General features: G+C 46.5%; 1 protein-coding gene across 8 annotated transcripts in view; it reads right to left on the bottom strand.

Annotated features, from left to right (window-relative positions):
• The window catches only part of AKAP13 (A-kinase anchoring protein 13), a 394,860-nt gene that overhangs the window by 206,718 nt on the left and 173,602 nt on the right, over positions 1-14,540 (bottom strand). For all 8 annotated transcript variants that reach the window (XM_039912298.1, XM_039912295.1, XM_039912293.1 and 5 more), the window contains exon 5: positions 11,660-11,843. In XM_039912298.1, the coding sequence (XP_039768232.1) occupies positions 11,660-11,843 (184 nt within the window). The remainder of the gene's footprint in view (positions 1-11,659; positions 11,844-14,540) is intronic.

Consider the following 14,540-nt stretch of genomic DNA (forward strand, 5'->3'; position numbering starts at 1 on the left):
GATACTAATGCTAGGAAAAGTTCAGGGAAAACATGGAAGAGGCAGACCAGCAGCAAGATAGATAGAGACCATAACAACGATAATGGAAGAACCATTAGAAAGGTTGAGGATTATGGCAGAGGACAGGACGTTCTGGAGAAAGTATATCCAAGGAGTTGCTATGAATCGGAAAGGCACTTAATAATAATAAAACTCAGATCGGTAGTCCTATGTGGGACAGGAACTGTGTCCAACCTAATTTGTATCTACCCCAGCACTTAGAACAGTGCTCGATGCCTAGAAAGCACTTAAACACAATTAATGAAAAAGATTTTTTTCTATAGGTACATTAACCTCTTTCAGTAATCCTCTGCATAACCAATAATAATTACAGTATTTGTTAAGCAGTTACTATGTGCCAAGCACTGTTTTATTTGCTGAGAGCTTACTGTGTGCAGAGGACTATATTAAGTGCTTGGGAGAGTACAGCTACTCTCCCCTATTTTCCCATCCTTCCCTGCAGTATTATCAGAGGAGAGCTCCCTCTTTGCAAGTGCCAACCCCTCCACCTGTGCTTCAGACCTTATTCCCGCTCACCTTATAAAAACTATCGCCCCTTTCCTCCTCCCCTCCTTAACTTCTATCTTTAACCACGCACTCTCCAACACCTCCTTCCCCTCTGCCTTCAAACATGCCCATGTCTCCCCCATCCTAAAAAACCCTCTCTTGACCCCACTTCCCCTTCCAGTTATCGTTCTATCTCCCTCCTACCCTTCCTTTCCAAGCTCCTAGAACGAGTCGTCTATACTCGCTGCCTTGAATTCCTCAACTCCAACTCTCTCCTGGACCCCCTCCAATCTGGCTTCCGTCCTCTCCACTGCACCGAAACTGCCCTCTCAAAGGTCACCCATGACCTCCTCCTTGCCAAATCCAATGGCTCCTACTCTATACTAATCCTTCTCGACCTCTTAGCTGACTTTGACACTATCGACCATCCTCTTCTCCTCCACACTTTATCTCACTTTGGCTTCACAGACTCCGTCCTCTCCTGATTCTCTTATCTTTCTGGCCGTTCATTCTCAGTCTCTTTCAGGGGCTCCTCCTCCCCCTCCCATCCACTAACTGTAGGGGTTCCTCAAGGGTCAGTTCTTGGCCCTCTTCTGTTCTCCATCTATACTCACTCCCTTGGAGAACTCATTCGCTCCCATGGCTTCAACTATCATTTCTACACAGATAACACCCAAATCTACATCTCCCCTGTTCTCTCCCCCTCTCTCCAGGCTCGCATCTTCTCCTGCCTCCAAGACGTCTCCACCTGGATGTCTGCCCACCACCTAAAACTCAACATGTCTAAAACTGAGGTCCTTATCTTCCCTTCCAAACCCTGTCCTCTCCCTGACTTCCCTATCACTGTGGACGGCATGACCAACCTTCCCATCTCACAGGCCCGCAACCTTGGTGTCGTCCTTGACTCATTTCTCTCATTCACCTCACACATCCAATCTGTCACCAACACCTGCTGGTCTCACCTTCACAATATCGCCAAGATCTGCCCTTTCCTCTCCATCCAAACGACTATTGTGCTGGTACAAGCTCTCATAATATCCCGACTGGATTATTGTGTCAGCCTCCTCTTGGATCTCCCTTTCTCCTGTCTCTTCCCATTCCAGTTTATTCTTCATTCGCTGCCCGGATCATCTTCCTACAGAAACGCTCTGCGCTTGTCACTCTCCCCTCCTCAAAAACCTCCAGTGGTTGCCTATTAACCTTCGCATAGCCTTCGCAAGAAACAAAAACTCCTTACTCCTGGCTTCAAAGCTCTCCATCACCTTGCCCCCTCTACCTCACCTCCCTTCTCTCTTTCTACTGCCCACCCGTACGCTCCGCTCCTCTGCCGCCCACCTCCTCAAGGTCCCCTGTTCACGTCTATCTCGCTGTCAACCCCTCGCCCACATCCTACCGCTGTCCTGGAATGCCCTCCCTCCTCACATCTGCCAAACTAACTCTCTTCCCCTCTTCAAAGCCCTACTGAGAGCTCACCTCCTCCAGGAGGCCTTCCCAGACTGAGACCCCCTTCCCTCTGCTCTCCTTTCCCTCCCCTCGCCCCAACCCTCTGCTCTTTCCCCTTCCCTTCCCCACAGCACTGTGCTCATTTGCATATTTTATTTATTACTCTATTTATTTTGTTAATGAGGTGGAGAGAAGCAGCGTGGCTCAGTGGCAAGAGCCCGGGCTTTGGAGTCAGAGGTCATGGGTTCGAATCCCGGCTCTGCCACTTGTCAGCTGGGTGACTGTGGGCAAGTCACTTAACTTCTCTGTGCCTCAGTTACCTCATCCGTAAAATGGGGATTAAGACTGTGAGCCCCACGTGGGGCAACCTGATTCCCCTGTGTCTACCCCAGTGCTTAGAACAGTGCTCTGCACATAGTAAGCGCTTAACAAATACCAACATTATTATTATATCTCCTTGATTCTATTTATCTTGATGGTGTTGTCTTGTTTTTGTTTGGTTTTGCTTGTCTATCTCCCCCATTTAGACTGTGAGCCCATTATTGGGCAGGGATTGTCTTTATCTGTTCCCAAATTGTACATTCCAAGTGCTTAGTACGGTGCTCTGAGTCCTTACTATGCACATAGTAAGCTCTCAATAAATACTATTGAATGAATGATTGAATACAGCACAACAGAGTTGGAAGACATGATCCCTGCCCACATGGAGTTTACAGTCTAGAGGGGAAGAAAGACATTAAAATGAACAAATGAGGAATATATACATTAGTGCTGTGGGGCTGAGAGTGGAGTGAATATCAGCTGTTTAAAGGGTACAGTTCCAGGTGCACAGGTAGTGCTGAAGGGAGAGGGAAAGGCTTTAATCAGAGAAGGCCTCTTGGAGGAAATATGATTCTAATAAGACTTTGAGGGTGGGGAGAATGATTATCTGTCATATGCAGAAATGGAGGGAGTTTCAAGCCAGAGGAAGGACATGGGGGAGGGGTCAGTGGTGCTTAGTACACTCCTCCACACATAGTAAGCACTCAATAGATACGATCGAATTGAACGAATGAGATAGATGAGGTAGAGGTACAGAGAATAAGTTGGCATTAGAGGAGAGAAGTATACGAGCTGGGCTGTAGTGTAAGAATCAACAAGTTAAGTTAGGAGAGGGCAAGCTGATTGAATGTTTTAAAACTGATGGTAAGGCATTTCTGTTTGATGCTGAGGTGGAAGGACAACCACCGGTGGTTCTTGAGGAGTGGGGAAACAAGGACTGAAGGATGTTTAGAAAAATGATCTGGGCAGCAGACTTAAGTATAGGCTGGAGTGGGGAGAGGCAGAAGGCAGGGAAGACAGCAAGGAAGCTAATGCGGTGGTCAAGATGAGATATAAGTGCTTGGATATAGTAGCGGTTTGAATGAAGATTTCGGCCATCTTGTGAAGGTAAACTGACAGGATTTGGGGACAGATTAAATATGTGGGTAAACTTTGAGAGGAAAGTCGAGGACGAAGCCAAGGTTACGGGCTTGTGAGATGGGGAAGATGGCGGTATTGTCTACAGTGATGAGAAAGGCACTGGGAGTACAGAGTGTGGATGGGAAGATGAGGAATTCTGTTTGGGACATGTTAAGTTTGAGGTTAAGTTTGAGCCAGCTAGACAACCATGTAGAGATATCCCAAAACCAGGGGGAAACGCAAGACTGCAGAGGAGGAGAGAGATCAGGGCTGGAGAGGTACATGTGGGATTCATCTAGGTAATAATAACAGTGGTATTTGTTAAGTGCTTATTATGTGTCAATCACTCTTCTAAGCACTGGGGTAGATACAAGCTAACCAGGTTATCCCACATTAGGCTCAGTCTTAATCTCCAAATTATAGACGAGGAACCGAGGCCCAGAGAAGTTAAGTGACTTGCCCAAAGTCACACAGCAGACAAGTAGCAGAGGCGGGATTAGAACCCACGATCTCTGACTCCCAAGTCCGTGCTCTTTCCTCTTAACCACGTGAGTAGAGAGGGCACTTGAAGCCATGGCAATGAATGAGTTCTCCAAGAGTGGGTGTAGATGAAGAAGGCAACTGAGCCTTGAGGAACTCCCACTTTGACAGGGTAGGATGAAGGTGCATAATATAATAAATAATGTATTAAAATAATATGTAGTTAGTGGGGAGGACCTTCCAATTTGGCAGTAACTAGTTGGAATAAGGCCCTATCCATGAAACTTTTCCTTTCAAACCTTCAATCACTCCACCTTAGATTCGCATATATTAATGACAACATTCTCCCCTTCCCTTCAACTATCTATTAGAGATGCGGCATGGCCTAGCGTATAGAGCATGGACACGTGTTCTAGTCCCAGATCCGCCACATGCCTGCTGTGTGATGTTGGGCCAGTCACATAACTTCTCTGGGCTTCAGTGACCTCATCTATAAAATGGGGATTAAGACTGTGAGCCCCATGTGGGACATGGACTGTGTCCAAAGTGATTAGCTTGTATCTACCCGAGGGCTTAGTACAGTACCTGGCATATAGTGAGCACTCGGTAGCATAATAATGATAATAATCATAATAATAACGAAACTATCTCTTCTCCCATCTCCCCCATTCCTGTCTCATCCCCTTCGAGCTTCCATGGGATGAAAGACAGTTGTCTGACCCAGACTCTCGGGTGAATCAGGAACAACAAAAACAGCATTACTCATATTTACTGAAGTAGGTGTTTGCAAGATGTACAGAAGAAGACTGTAAGCCCGTCAATGGGCAGGGATTGTCTCTGTTGTCTTATAGTACAGTGCTCTGCACATAGTAAGCGCTCAATAAATACTACTGAATGAATGAAATACCAGACACAATCCTTGCCCTTCCTACCTGCCCCTCCAGGCCCTGCAAAACACAAATAATAGTAATAATAATGATGACGGTAATTGTTAAGCACTTACTATGTGTCAAAACACTGTTCTAAGCCCTGGGGTATGGACTAGATAATCAGGTGGGACACAGTTCCTGTCCCACAAGGGGCTCACAGTCGTAATCCCCATTTTACAGATGAGGCAACGGAGGCACAGAGTAGTGAAGTGACTTGCCCACGGTCACACAACAGGCAAGTGGTGGGGCCAGGATTAAAACCCAGGTCCTTCCGACTCCCAGGCCCATGCTCTAATCCCCTTAAGCCACGCTGCTTCTCAAAGTTCCAAGGCGACAATCTGAGTAATCTCTTCCCTACCTGAAGCCCAGAAAGGGTTCTGTGAAGTACCCAGAGAGGGTGTCCCCATTGTGGACAGAACAATTTGTTCACTTGGGTAATGGGCAGCTTCAATTTCCTGAGGAAGGGATGGGCTGGGTGGGGGAGGGGAAGCATTTTCATTTAATTGTTTAGGCTGCCCTGTTATATACGTTCATTTTACAGTCTTTCCCACCAGACACTGCCCAGCTTCCTAAACCCCTTGGGCAATTTCTATGTCCTTGTCACTTCTTCACCCTCTTGGTCTGATCTGCTCTGCCCACAATTGATAGGAAGGAGGAAGTGGGCAGGGGGGCTGGGGGAGGACAGCAGGGAAGAAGGATTGCTCATACATTACCCTTTACACATCCATGTAGTTAGAGAAGCCCCTGGGACAGAAAGGCAAAAGGATTTCCTTATAGATCATATTAGTAGTAGTAGTAACAGTTGTAGCAGGAGTAATAGTGGATAGCGCATGGGGCTGGGAGTCGGAAGGTCCTGGGTTCTAATCCCGGCTCCGCCACTTGTCTGCTGTGTGGCCTTGGGCAAATCACTTCACTCCTCTGCGTCTCAGTTACCTCATCTGTTAAATGGGGGTTGAGACTGTGAGCCCCATGCAGGACAGGGATTGTGTCCAACCCAATCTGTATCCACTCCAGCGCTTGGTACAGTGCCTTAATAAGCGCTTAACCAGTACCACAGTTATTAGTATTAGTAATATAGAAGTAATAATAATAATAATGTTGGTATCTGTTAAGCGCTTACTAAGTGCAGAGCACTGTTCTCAGCGCTGGGGTAGATACAGCGGAATCGGGTTGTCCCACGTGAGGCTCACAGTTAATCCCCATTTGACAGATGCGGTAACTGAGGCAAAGAGAAGTGAAGTGACTTGCCCACAGTCACAAAGCTGACAAGGAGTAGAGCCGGGATTCGAACCCATGACCTCTGACTCCCAAGCCCGGGCTCTTTCCACTGAGCCACGCTGCTTCTCTAGTGGTAGAGGCGGTGGCAGTGATAGTAATAGAAGTAGCAACAACATTTGAGTACTCACTTGGTAATATGCACTGTACTAGGCACTTGGTAAGTACAGAGTAAAGAAGTGTCATGTTCCCTGTCCACAAAGAGTTTACACTCAAATGGGGGAGGACGGATATAAAAATATTTAACATCAGAGAGGTCAAAAACCAACTGAAGCAGACATAATTGTGGTATTTTTTTAAGCACTTCCTATGACTCAAGCGCTGGGATAGAGACAAGATACTCAGGTTCCACATGGGACTTGCAGTCTAAGTAGGAGGGAGAACAGGTACTGAACCCCCATTTTGCAGATGAGAAAACTGAGACACAGAGAAGTTAGATGACTTGCCCAAAGTCAGTCAGGAGGTATGCTGTGGAGCTGAGATTAGAACCCAGGTCCTCTGACTCCCAGGCCTGTGCTCTGGGGAATGAAAGAGACCATATTCTTTAGAATAAAATAGCAGCTGGTTGCATTTCCCTATATTGTAAATGTGTTTCTGCCTCCAGTACATTACATTTTCACTTTGAAAATGAGTAAGCAGGGGACTAGAAAAGACTGTGTAGCTCTTCTTGCACAGTCACTTCGGCACCTGCCTGAGAGACACATTCAGAAAGTGATCAACAATGCAGACAGGAGAGCCTCCTAGCAGAGAGTGGTAATAATAATTATGGCATTTGTTAAATGCTTATTATGTGCCAAGCACTGTTTTAAGTGCTGGAAAAAGTCACTGGGCCCCTTTAAAAGCTGAGCTGCAGGTTTTCCATCTATTATTATTTATTATTATTATGGTATTTATTAAGCGCTTATTATGTGCCAAGCTCTGTTCTGGGTCCTGGGGTAGATACAAAGTAATCAGGTTGTCCCATCTGGGGCTCACATTCCTAATCCCCATTTTACAGATGAGGTGACTGAGGCACAGAGAAGTTGAGTGGCTTGCCCAAGGTCACACAGTTGACAAGTGGCAGAGGCGGGATTAGGACCCAGCGTCCTCTGACTCCCAAGCTCGTGCCCTTTCCCCTATGCCATGCTGCTTCAGTGTCTGTGCAGTACGGCTGCCTTGGCTGGCCCAAAATCTACTGGGGAGGGCGAGTGAAGATATTTGCTTCCTTTTTTTTAAAATATGAGATCATCACCCTCATCATCGAGCATTTACTGATCGTCTCGCCCTAAGTCCTACCATTAAAAAAGGTCTCTTTCTCTCTCTCCCTCTGTCTCTCTCTCTTCTCCCTCCCCCATTGCCTTTGGGCTTATAGATCCATCTCTGTGAGAGGAGCCATGTCACAGGAGTGGCACCCACATCTGCACAATCACTTACTGTGCTGAGTGACAGTGACAGGGCCCACTCTACGTCGTCAGTTCACGGAACTGAGGTGGGTCAGAGCAAGATGCGAAGCAGTGTGGTCTGGTGGATAGAGCACAGGACTGGGAATCAGAAGGACCCGGTTTCTAATCCCAGGCTCCACCACTTGTCCGCTGGGTGACCTTGAAGTCACTTCACTTCTCTGCCTCAGTTGTCTCCTCTGTTAAATGGGGATTAAGACTGTGAGCCCCATGTGGGATAGGGACTGTGTCCAATCCAATCCACCTGTCCCCATCCCAGTGCTTAGTGCAGGGCCTGGCACATAGTAAGTGTTTAACAAATACCATCATTATCTACACAGTAAGTGCTCAATAAATACGACTGAATGAGCCCAGTGCATGGAGTGTTTACCGGCTACTTCAGCGTGGACTGCCAGTACTGAGTAGCCTCTGCCTTGCAAATTATGCCTCCCTGCCTTCATAACAAAGTGGCATTTGGTAGGCACATACTGTAGTAAGCGGTAGGGTAGATTCAAAATTAATGCAGTCAAACACAGTCCCTATCCCACGTTGAGCAAACAATCAAAGTAGGAGGGAGAATAGGTAAGGAATTCCCATTTCCCGATGAGGAAACTGAGGCACAGAGAAAGAGAGTGACTTGCGTAAGTAAGTGCATAACACTCGGCGTTAACGCAGGAACTTCGTGCGATCTATATATATTTATTGAAAGTACCCCCTCTGCCTTGTTGCCAATCTCTTGCCCACATGCTCACCCTGGTCTGGAACTCCTGTGTCCTCTATATACAACAGACCACCATCTTCTACCTCGCGCTCTCTCTCTTCCTTCAAGGCCTTACTAAATCACACCTCCTTCAAAGGGTACTTCCCCAACTAAGTTCTCATTTCTCCTACTCCCTCTCCCTTCTGCGTCAACTACTGGACCCGTGCCCTTTATGCACCCTGAGCACTTATGTACGTATTTATAATTTATTTATTTGTATTAATGTTTGTCAACCCCTCTAAGCTGTAAGTTCCTAATCAGGACCACGTCTACCCACTCTTTTTTACTGTACTCTCCCAAATGCTTAATGCACACTGATGGTCTCAGTGCTCAGGACAGTGTTCGGCTCATACGAAGTGCTTAAAAAAAATACCACAGTTAGAATTGAGAAGAAGAAACTACCCCCCGTCCACCCCTTAGGTTCCTCCGACTTCTGACACAATACCAGAACAACTTGCAAAATCCTACTTGGGCATTTAGAGGAGTGTTGTAATGGCTTTAATTCCTCATTTTTATTAAAGCACAAACTTTGCCCCACTCCTTAGATGGGAGTGGCTCTTCCTAGCACCGGATCCCCATCAGGGAAGGGAGATTCAATCACCAGATCAATCAATTGCATTATTGAACGCTTACTGAGAATATCACTGAAGAGACTCCTAACTGTCCAGATTTCAAGGACTCTGCCCACTGCACCCCTCCAGCTTAGAATGGACCCAGGAATGGTCCTTCCCCTACACAGACAGGAAGTGGGTGACATTTAGCAGGCTGGAATGTGATTAAGGAGGCCCTCGTATCTGTCAGGACCAACCCGGCCATACCCCCGGTGACCCCCGATACATCCTCAGTGGCTGGGAATAAAAGCCAATTCTAACTTTCCGGTAAATCTATTCAAGGTACTGAACGAGCGCATAGTGTGTGCAGAGCCCTGTACAATCACTTGGGAGGGCGCAATACATCAGTGCTGGTAGACAAGATCCTGCCTTCAAGTAATTTACTGTCTGTGAAGCTTGGAGGATCAGGAAACAATTCAGAGTGATCTCCACCAGGCTGCATCACCACGATTCATCTGGAAAACTTCACAGACTACCAACATTCATCGCCCCCCAAAAGCCAGGCCCCATCGCTGGCTAATTAACAGAGATCGGGGGCTGATTCCACGAGCGGAGCCGACTGCCGGCTAACCAACAGTCAGTTGGTCAATCACATTTATTGAGCACTTTCTTTGTGCAGAGCACTGTACTAAACGCTTGGGAGAGTACAATACAACAACATATCAGACACATTCCTGGGCCTCTAGAGGAGGAGACGGACATTAGTATAAGTAAATAAACTACAGATATGGATATAAATGCCATGGGGCTGGGAGAGGACTGGGAGATCAGGAGATTGACACTACAAGGAGGTCTCATTGGAAAAAGAAGGTGAACAAGGAACAGAATAATGAGACGGAAGCATAAAAATCATTCTGCCGAAAAGTCTATACCTGCAACTTCAACCTTCATATTTTTTTCCCACAGACTCAATTTTCCTTTCATCAAATTTTTTAAAAATTCTTTCCTAGTCTTCATCAGCTCCTCCAAAGCACACAACACCTCTGAAAAGCAGATCTGTGAACACGAGAGCACTCACATACATACACTACTTACTTCAATCTCCCCGTTGGACTCTTGTTGACTTTTAAAGCTATTCAAACAGAGAGTGCTCTGCCCTCTCTTTAATTCACCTGACATACATTCATACCAAAACCTTACTGTTCATGCGCATTTTCCAAACATGACTCTCTTGTTTGTAGTAGAATACTGGGGTCTAAAAAATATCTCTTAAAAAAAACAACCCAAAACTTTAGACTCTTCTGTGGGATCTTTACCCTTCAGAAATCCTCCTTCTGAAAACGCTGGATATGACTGTAATTAGCCAACGCTACCAGAAAACCTCTGATTCATTCTGGGCGTTCAGTAAAAAATAGCTATCGGAAGTCTCTGCAGTCAGCTCATAACAAAAAAAAAGACCCAAAAAAACCACGCCTGCTACATTTCCCATAAGCCTCGTTGATGCTTTTGTTAAAAAAGGGTATTTGTTAGGCACTCACTATGTGCCAGGCACTGTAGTAAGTGGTTGGATAGATACAAGATCATCAGGTAGGAGAAAGTACTTGTCCCACATAGGATTTACGGTCTAGTCCCCATTTTTCAGATGATGTTATTGAGGCACAGAGAAGTGAAGTGGCTTGCCCAAGGTCGCGCAGAGAAATGGAGGGCAAGGGCAAATATATGAACTCGTAGGAGGCAGCAGCGAACAACTTCTCACTTCTGATTCCAAACAAAGCCTAGGGCATCACCTGGCAATAAGATGTCAATGGGAAAAATAAGTGGGGTGAGATGAGTCGGGGGACTCCTGGGTTAGAGGGAGAAAGAGAGGAAAAGAGGGACTGAGGGACCCCAGGAGAGGGAGGGATTGAGAAGTAGCTAGAGGGAGAGGAAGAGATACAGGGAAAAAGAGAGGGGAAACAACGGGAGAAGAGAGACAGAAAGAGAGGGAGAAGAGAGATTCAGGAAAACTGGGAGGAAGAGGGATGGAGGGACAGCAACAAAGAGTGAGAGATAGCAGGGCCGAGAGAGAGGAAAGGATGCAAGAAAAGGGAGAGGGAAACGAAGGGGGAAAGAGAGAGAGAGATATAAGAGGAGGCGAGAGATAGAGAAAGGTCGGAAGGAAGAGAAGACGCGGGATGGGGGGACAGCGGGAGAGAGAGGCATGGCGTAGTGGATGGAGCATGGGCCTCGGAGTCAGAGGATCATGGGTTCTAATCCCAGATCCACCACTTGTCTGCTGTGTCACCTTGGGCAAGTCACTTCACTTCTCTGGGCCTCAGTTACCCCATCTGTAAAATGGGGATTAAGACTGGGAGCCTCAAGAGGGACAGAGACTGCGTCTAAACCCGATTTGCTCATATCCACCCCGGGGTTTAGTACAATGCTTGGCACATAGTAAGCACTTAACAAATACCATAATTATTATTAATATTATTATTATTAGAGGGCTGGAGAGATAGCAGGGAAGAGAGAAGAAGAGATATTTGGGAAGAGAAAGGGAAACAGGGGGGGAAGAAAGACAGAGAGGGATAAATAGAAGAAGGAGATAGAGATAGGGAGGACTGAAGAACGGTAGGGGAGAGATGAACTGAGACAACAGGAGAGAGGAAGGAAGACGGAGGGAGGGAGAGAAGCGAAGAGAAGGATGGAGGAAGAGGGGAAATATATTGGGGTCTAAAAATATCTCTTTAAAAAATGTATATTTACATAAAATGTATATTTCTATGAAGGTGGGGGAAAAGAGAGAGGGAGCAGGAGTATGCAAGCACAAGTACTTACTGGGTCAGAAGTTGATGCAGCTTCTGATAGCCCCGCTCTAAGGCCAAGCTGGCAGGTGTGGCCCCTTCCTCGTTGTGGACGTTCAACGCACCCCTTCCACCTGGCTTCTGCAGCAGAAACCACGTCAATCTCAGCAGGCCCAACCTCACTGCAAAATGCATCAACGTCTCCCTCGGTCCACCCTCTGCGGGGAAGAGAGGAAGAGATATGTGTTAAAGTCGAGAGTGAGATAAAATCCCCACCCTGAGCTCAGCGCTGCAGCCTAGGGTGTACAGCATGGGCCTGGAGTCCTTAGGACTTGGGTTCTAATCCCGACTCTGCTACTCGTCTGCTGTCTGACCTCGGTCTTGTCACTTCGTTCCTCTGCGCCTCTGTTACCTCATCCGGAAATCGGGAATTAAGACCGTGAGCCCCATGTGGGGCAGAGACTGTGTCCAACCTGATTACTTGCGTCTACTCCAGTGCTTGGAATAATGCCTGGCATACAGTAAGTGCTAAACAAACACCACTGAAAACAAAAACAAACCATAAACACCAGGTACTGGAGCAGTACACAATCCCACCAATTTAACAAAGTTGGCCTGAGAAGAGCAGGCCCACGCAGGGCCAGAGAGGCACTGAGGTAGTGAAGAAGTTGGGTACAACGGGGAAACAGTACTGCTTCCGTCGGGAAAGGTATCGGATCGGTTTGAAACACGGACCCACCTACTGTCTGCTGAATCCTTCAGGGCAATTAGCCTTGTAATTGGTAATAAATTAGTAGGTTACTTAGTAAATGTATTAAATATAATCGTATGTAGTAACTATTTATTTAGTAAATACATATTTAGTGAATTTATTACTGAATTGGTAATAAAGAGCTATTTATTACTAATTGGTAATAAATACCACAATTATTCATTATCATTCTCACCTTCAGAGATGACCTCTACAAAGTCAGGCAGTCTGCTAGAATGAGGAGCCAGAGACGAAGACCTTAATTCTACTACTAATAATAATAACTGTAGCATTCGTTAAGCATTTACTAGGTTCCAAACACTGTACTAAACATTCAGGTAGATACAAAATAATTAGGTTGGACACAGTCCCTGACAAGGAGCTTAGTCAAAATAGGAGAGAGGGCAGATACTGAACCATTATTTCACAGATGAGGAAATTGAGGCAAGGAGAATAATAATAATAAATATGGTATTTATTAAGTGCTTACTATGTGTCAAGTCCTGGTCAAGCACTGGGCACATACAAATTAATCAGGTTGGACAAAATCCCTGTCCCACATGGGGCTCATAGTCTTAATTTCCATTTCACTGATGAGGTAACTGAGGCTCAGAGATGCGAAGTGACTTACCCAAGGTCACACAACGGGACCACGGCAGAGCCGCCATTAGAACCTAGGTCCCCTGTCTCTGAGGCCTGTACTCCATCCACCTTAAGGCTTAGAGGGGTGTTATCTAAAGCGTCTAATTACATTTGGAAAGAACATTCTGGCACAGGATACATTGAAAACAGGTTTTACGTGTATACAAGTCCAGGGATTTTCCTCCCACACTGAGGGCAAATCAAGGGGCTGTGAATGCCAGTCTGGGGAGGTTTCTGGGAACATAATGCTCACCCTAACTTAACAAGAGTGGCACTTATTTCAACAAACCCAGATCCTAACTACATCCTTCAGGGGAGAACTGAGGGACGCCCCCCAAAAGCATTCATATTGGGAAGCAGCGTGGCTCAGTGGAAAGAGCCCGGGCTTGGGAGTCAGAGGTCATGGGTTCGAATCCCGGCTCTGCCACTTGTCAGCTGTGTGACTGTGGGCGAGTCACTTAACTTCTCTGGGCCTCAGTTACCTCACCTGTCAAATAGGGATTAAGACTGTGAGCCTCACGTGGGACAACCTGATTACCCTGTATCTACCCCAGCGCTTAGAACAGTGCTCTGCCGATAATAATAATAATAATGCTGGTATTTGTTCAGCGCTTATTATGTGCAGAGCACTGTTCTAAGCGCTGGGGTAGATACAGGGTAATCAGGTTGTCCCCCGTGAGGTTCACAGTTAATCCCCATTTTACAGATGAGGTAACTGAGGCACAGAGAAGTGAAGTGAGTTGCCCACAGTCACACTGCTGACAAGTGGCAGAGCCGGGATTCGAACCTATGACCTCTGACTCCCATGCCCGGGCTCTTTCCACTGAGCCACAAATACCAACATTATTATTATCATTATTATTATTATTCATGAGTCTAGTTCAGCACCCTTAATTCAGGATCTTTAATAATAATAATAACGTTGGTATTTGTTAAGCGCTTACTATGTGCCGAGCACTGTTCTAAGCGCTGGGGTAGACACAGGGGAATCAGGTTGTCCCACGTGGGGCTCACAGTCTTCATCCCCATTTTACAGATGAGGGAACTGAGGCACCGAGAAGTTAAGTGACTTGCCCACAGTCACACAGCTGACAAGTGGCAGAGCCGGGGTTCGAACCCATGACCTCTGACTCCAAAGCCCGTGCTCTTTCCAGTGAGCCACGCTGCTTCACGCTGCTTTAGCTACAGTGCAAGTGAAGTGTGAGCTCACTGTGGGCAGGAAATGTAACCACCAAGTCCTTAGTCTAAATTCCACTGATAGACATGATGAATATCATAATGATATTTATGAAGCACTTACTATGTGCTAAGCGCTGGGGTAGACACATGGAATGGACATGGTCCCTGCCCCAGCCAGGGCTCATGATCTATTTTATCCCTATTCTGCAGGTGAGGAAACTGAGGCCCAGATAGATAAAGGGACTTGCCGAAGGTCACAAATCAGTGACCTATGACTGACAGCTTCTGACGCACAACCATGTGCTTTCCACTAGGTTATGTTGCCTCAGGGGTCATTTCTGAA

Source organism: Ornithorhynchus anatinus, chromosome 5, assembly GCF_004115215.2.
Source record: "Ornithorhynchus anatinus isolate Pmale09 chromosome 5, mOrnAna1.pri.v4, whole genome shotgun sequence".
Classification (NCBI taxonomy): domain Eukaryota; kingdom Metazoa; phylum Chordata; class Mammalia; order Monotremata; family Ornithorhynchidae; genus Ornithorhynchus; species Ornithorhynchus anatinus.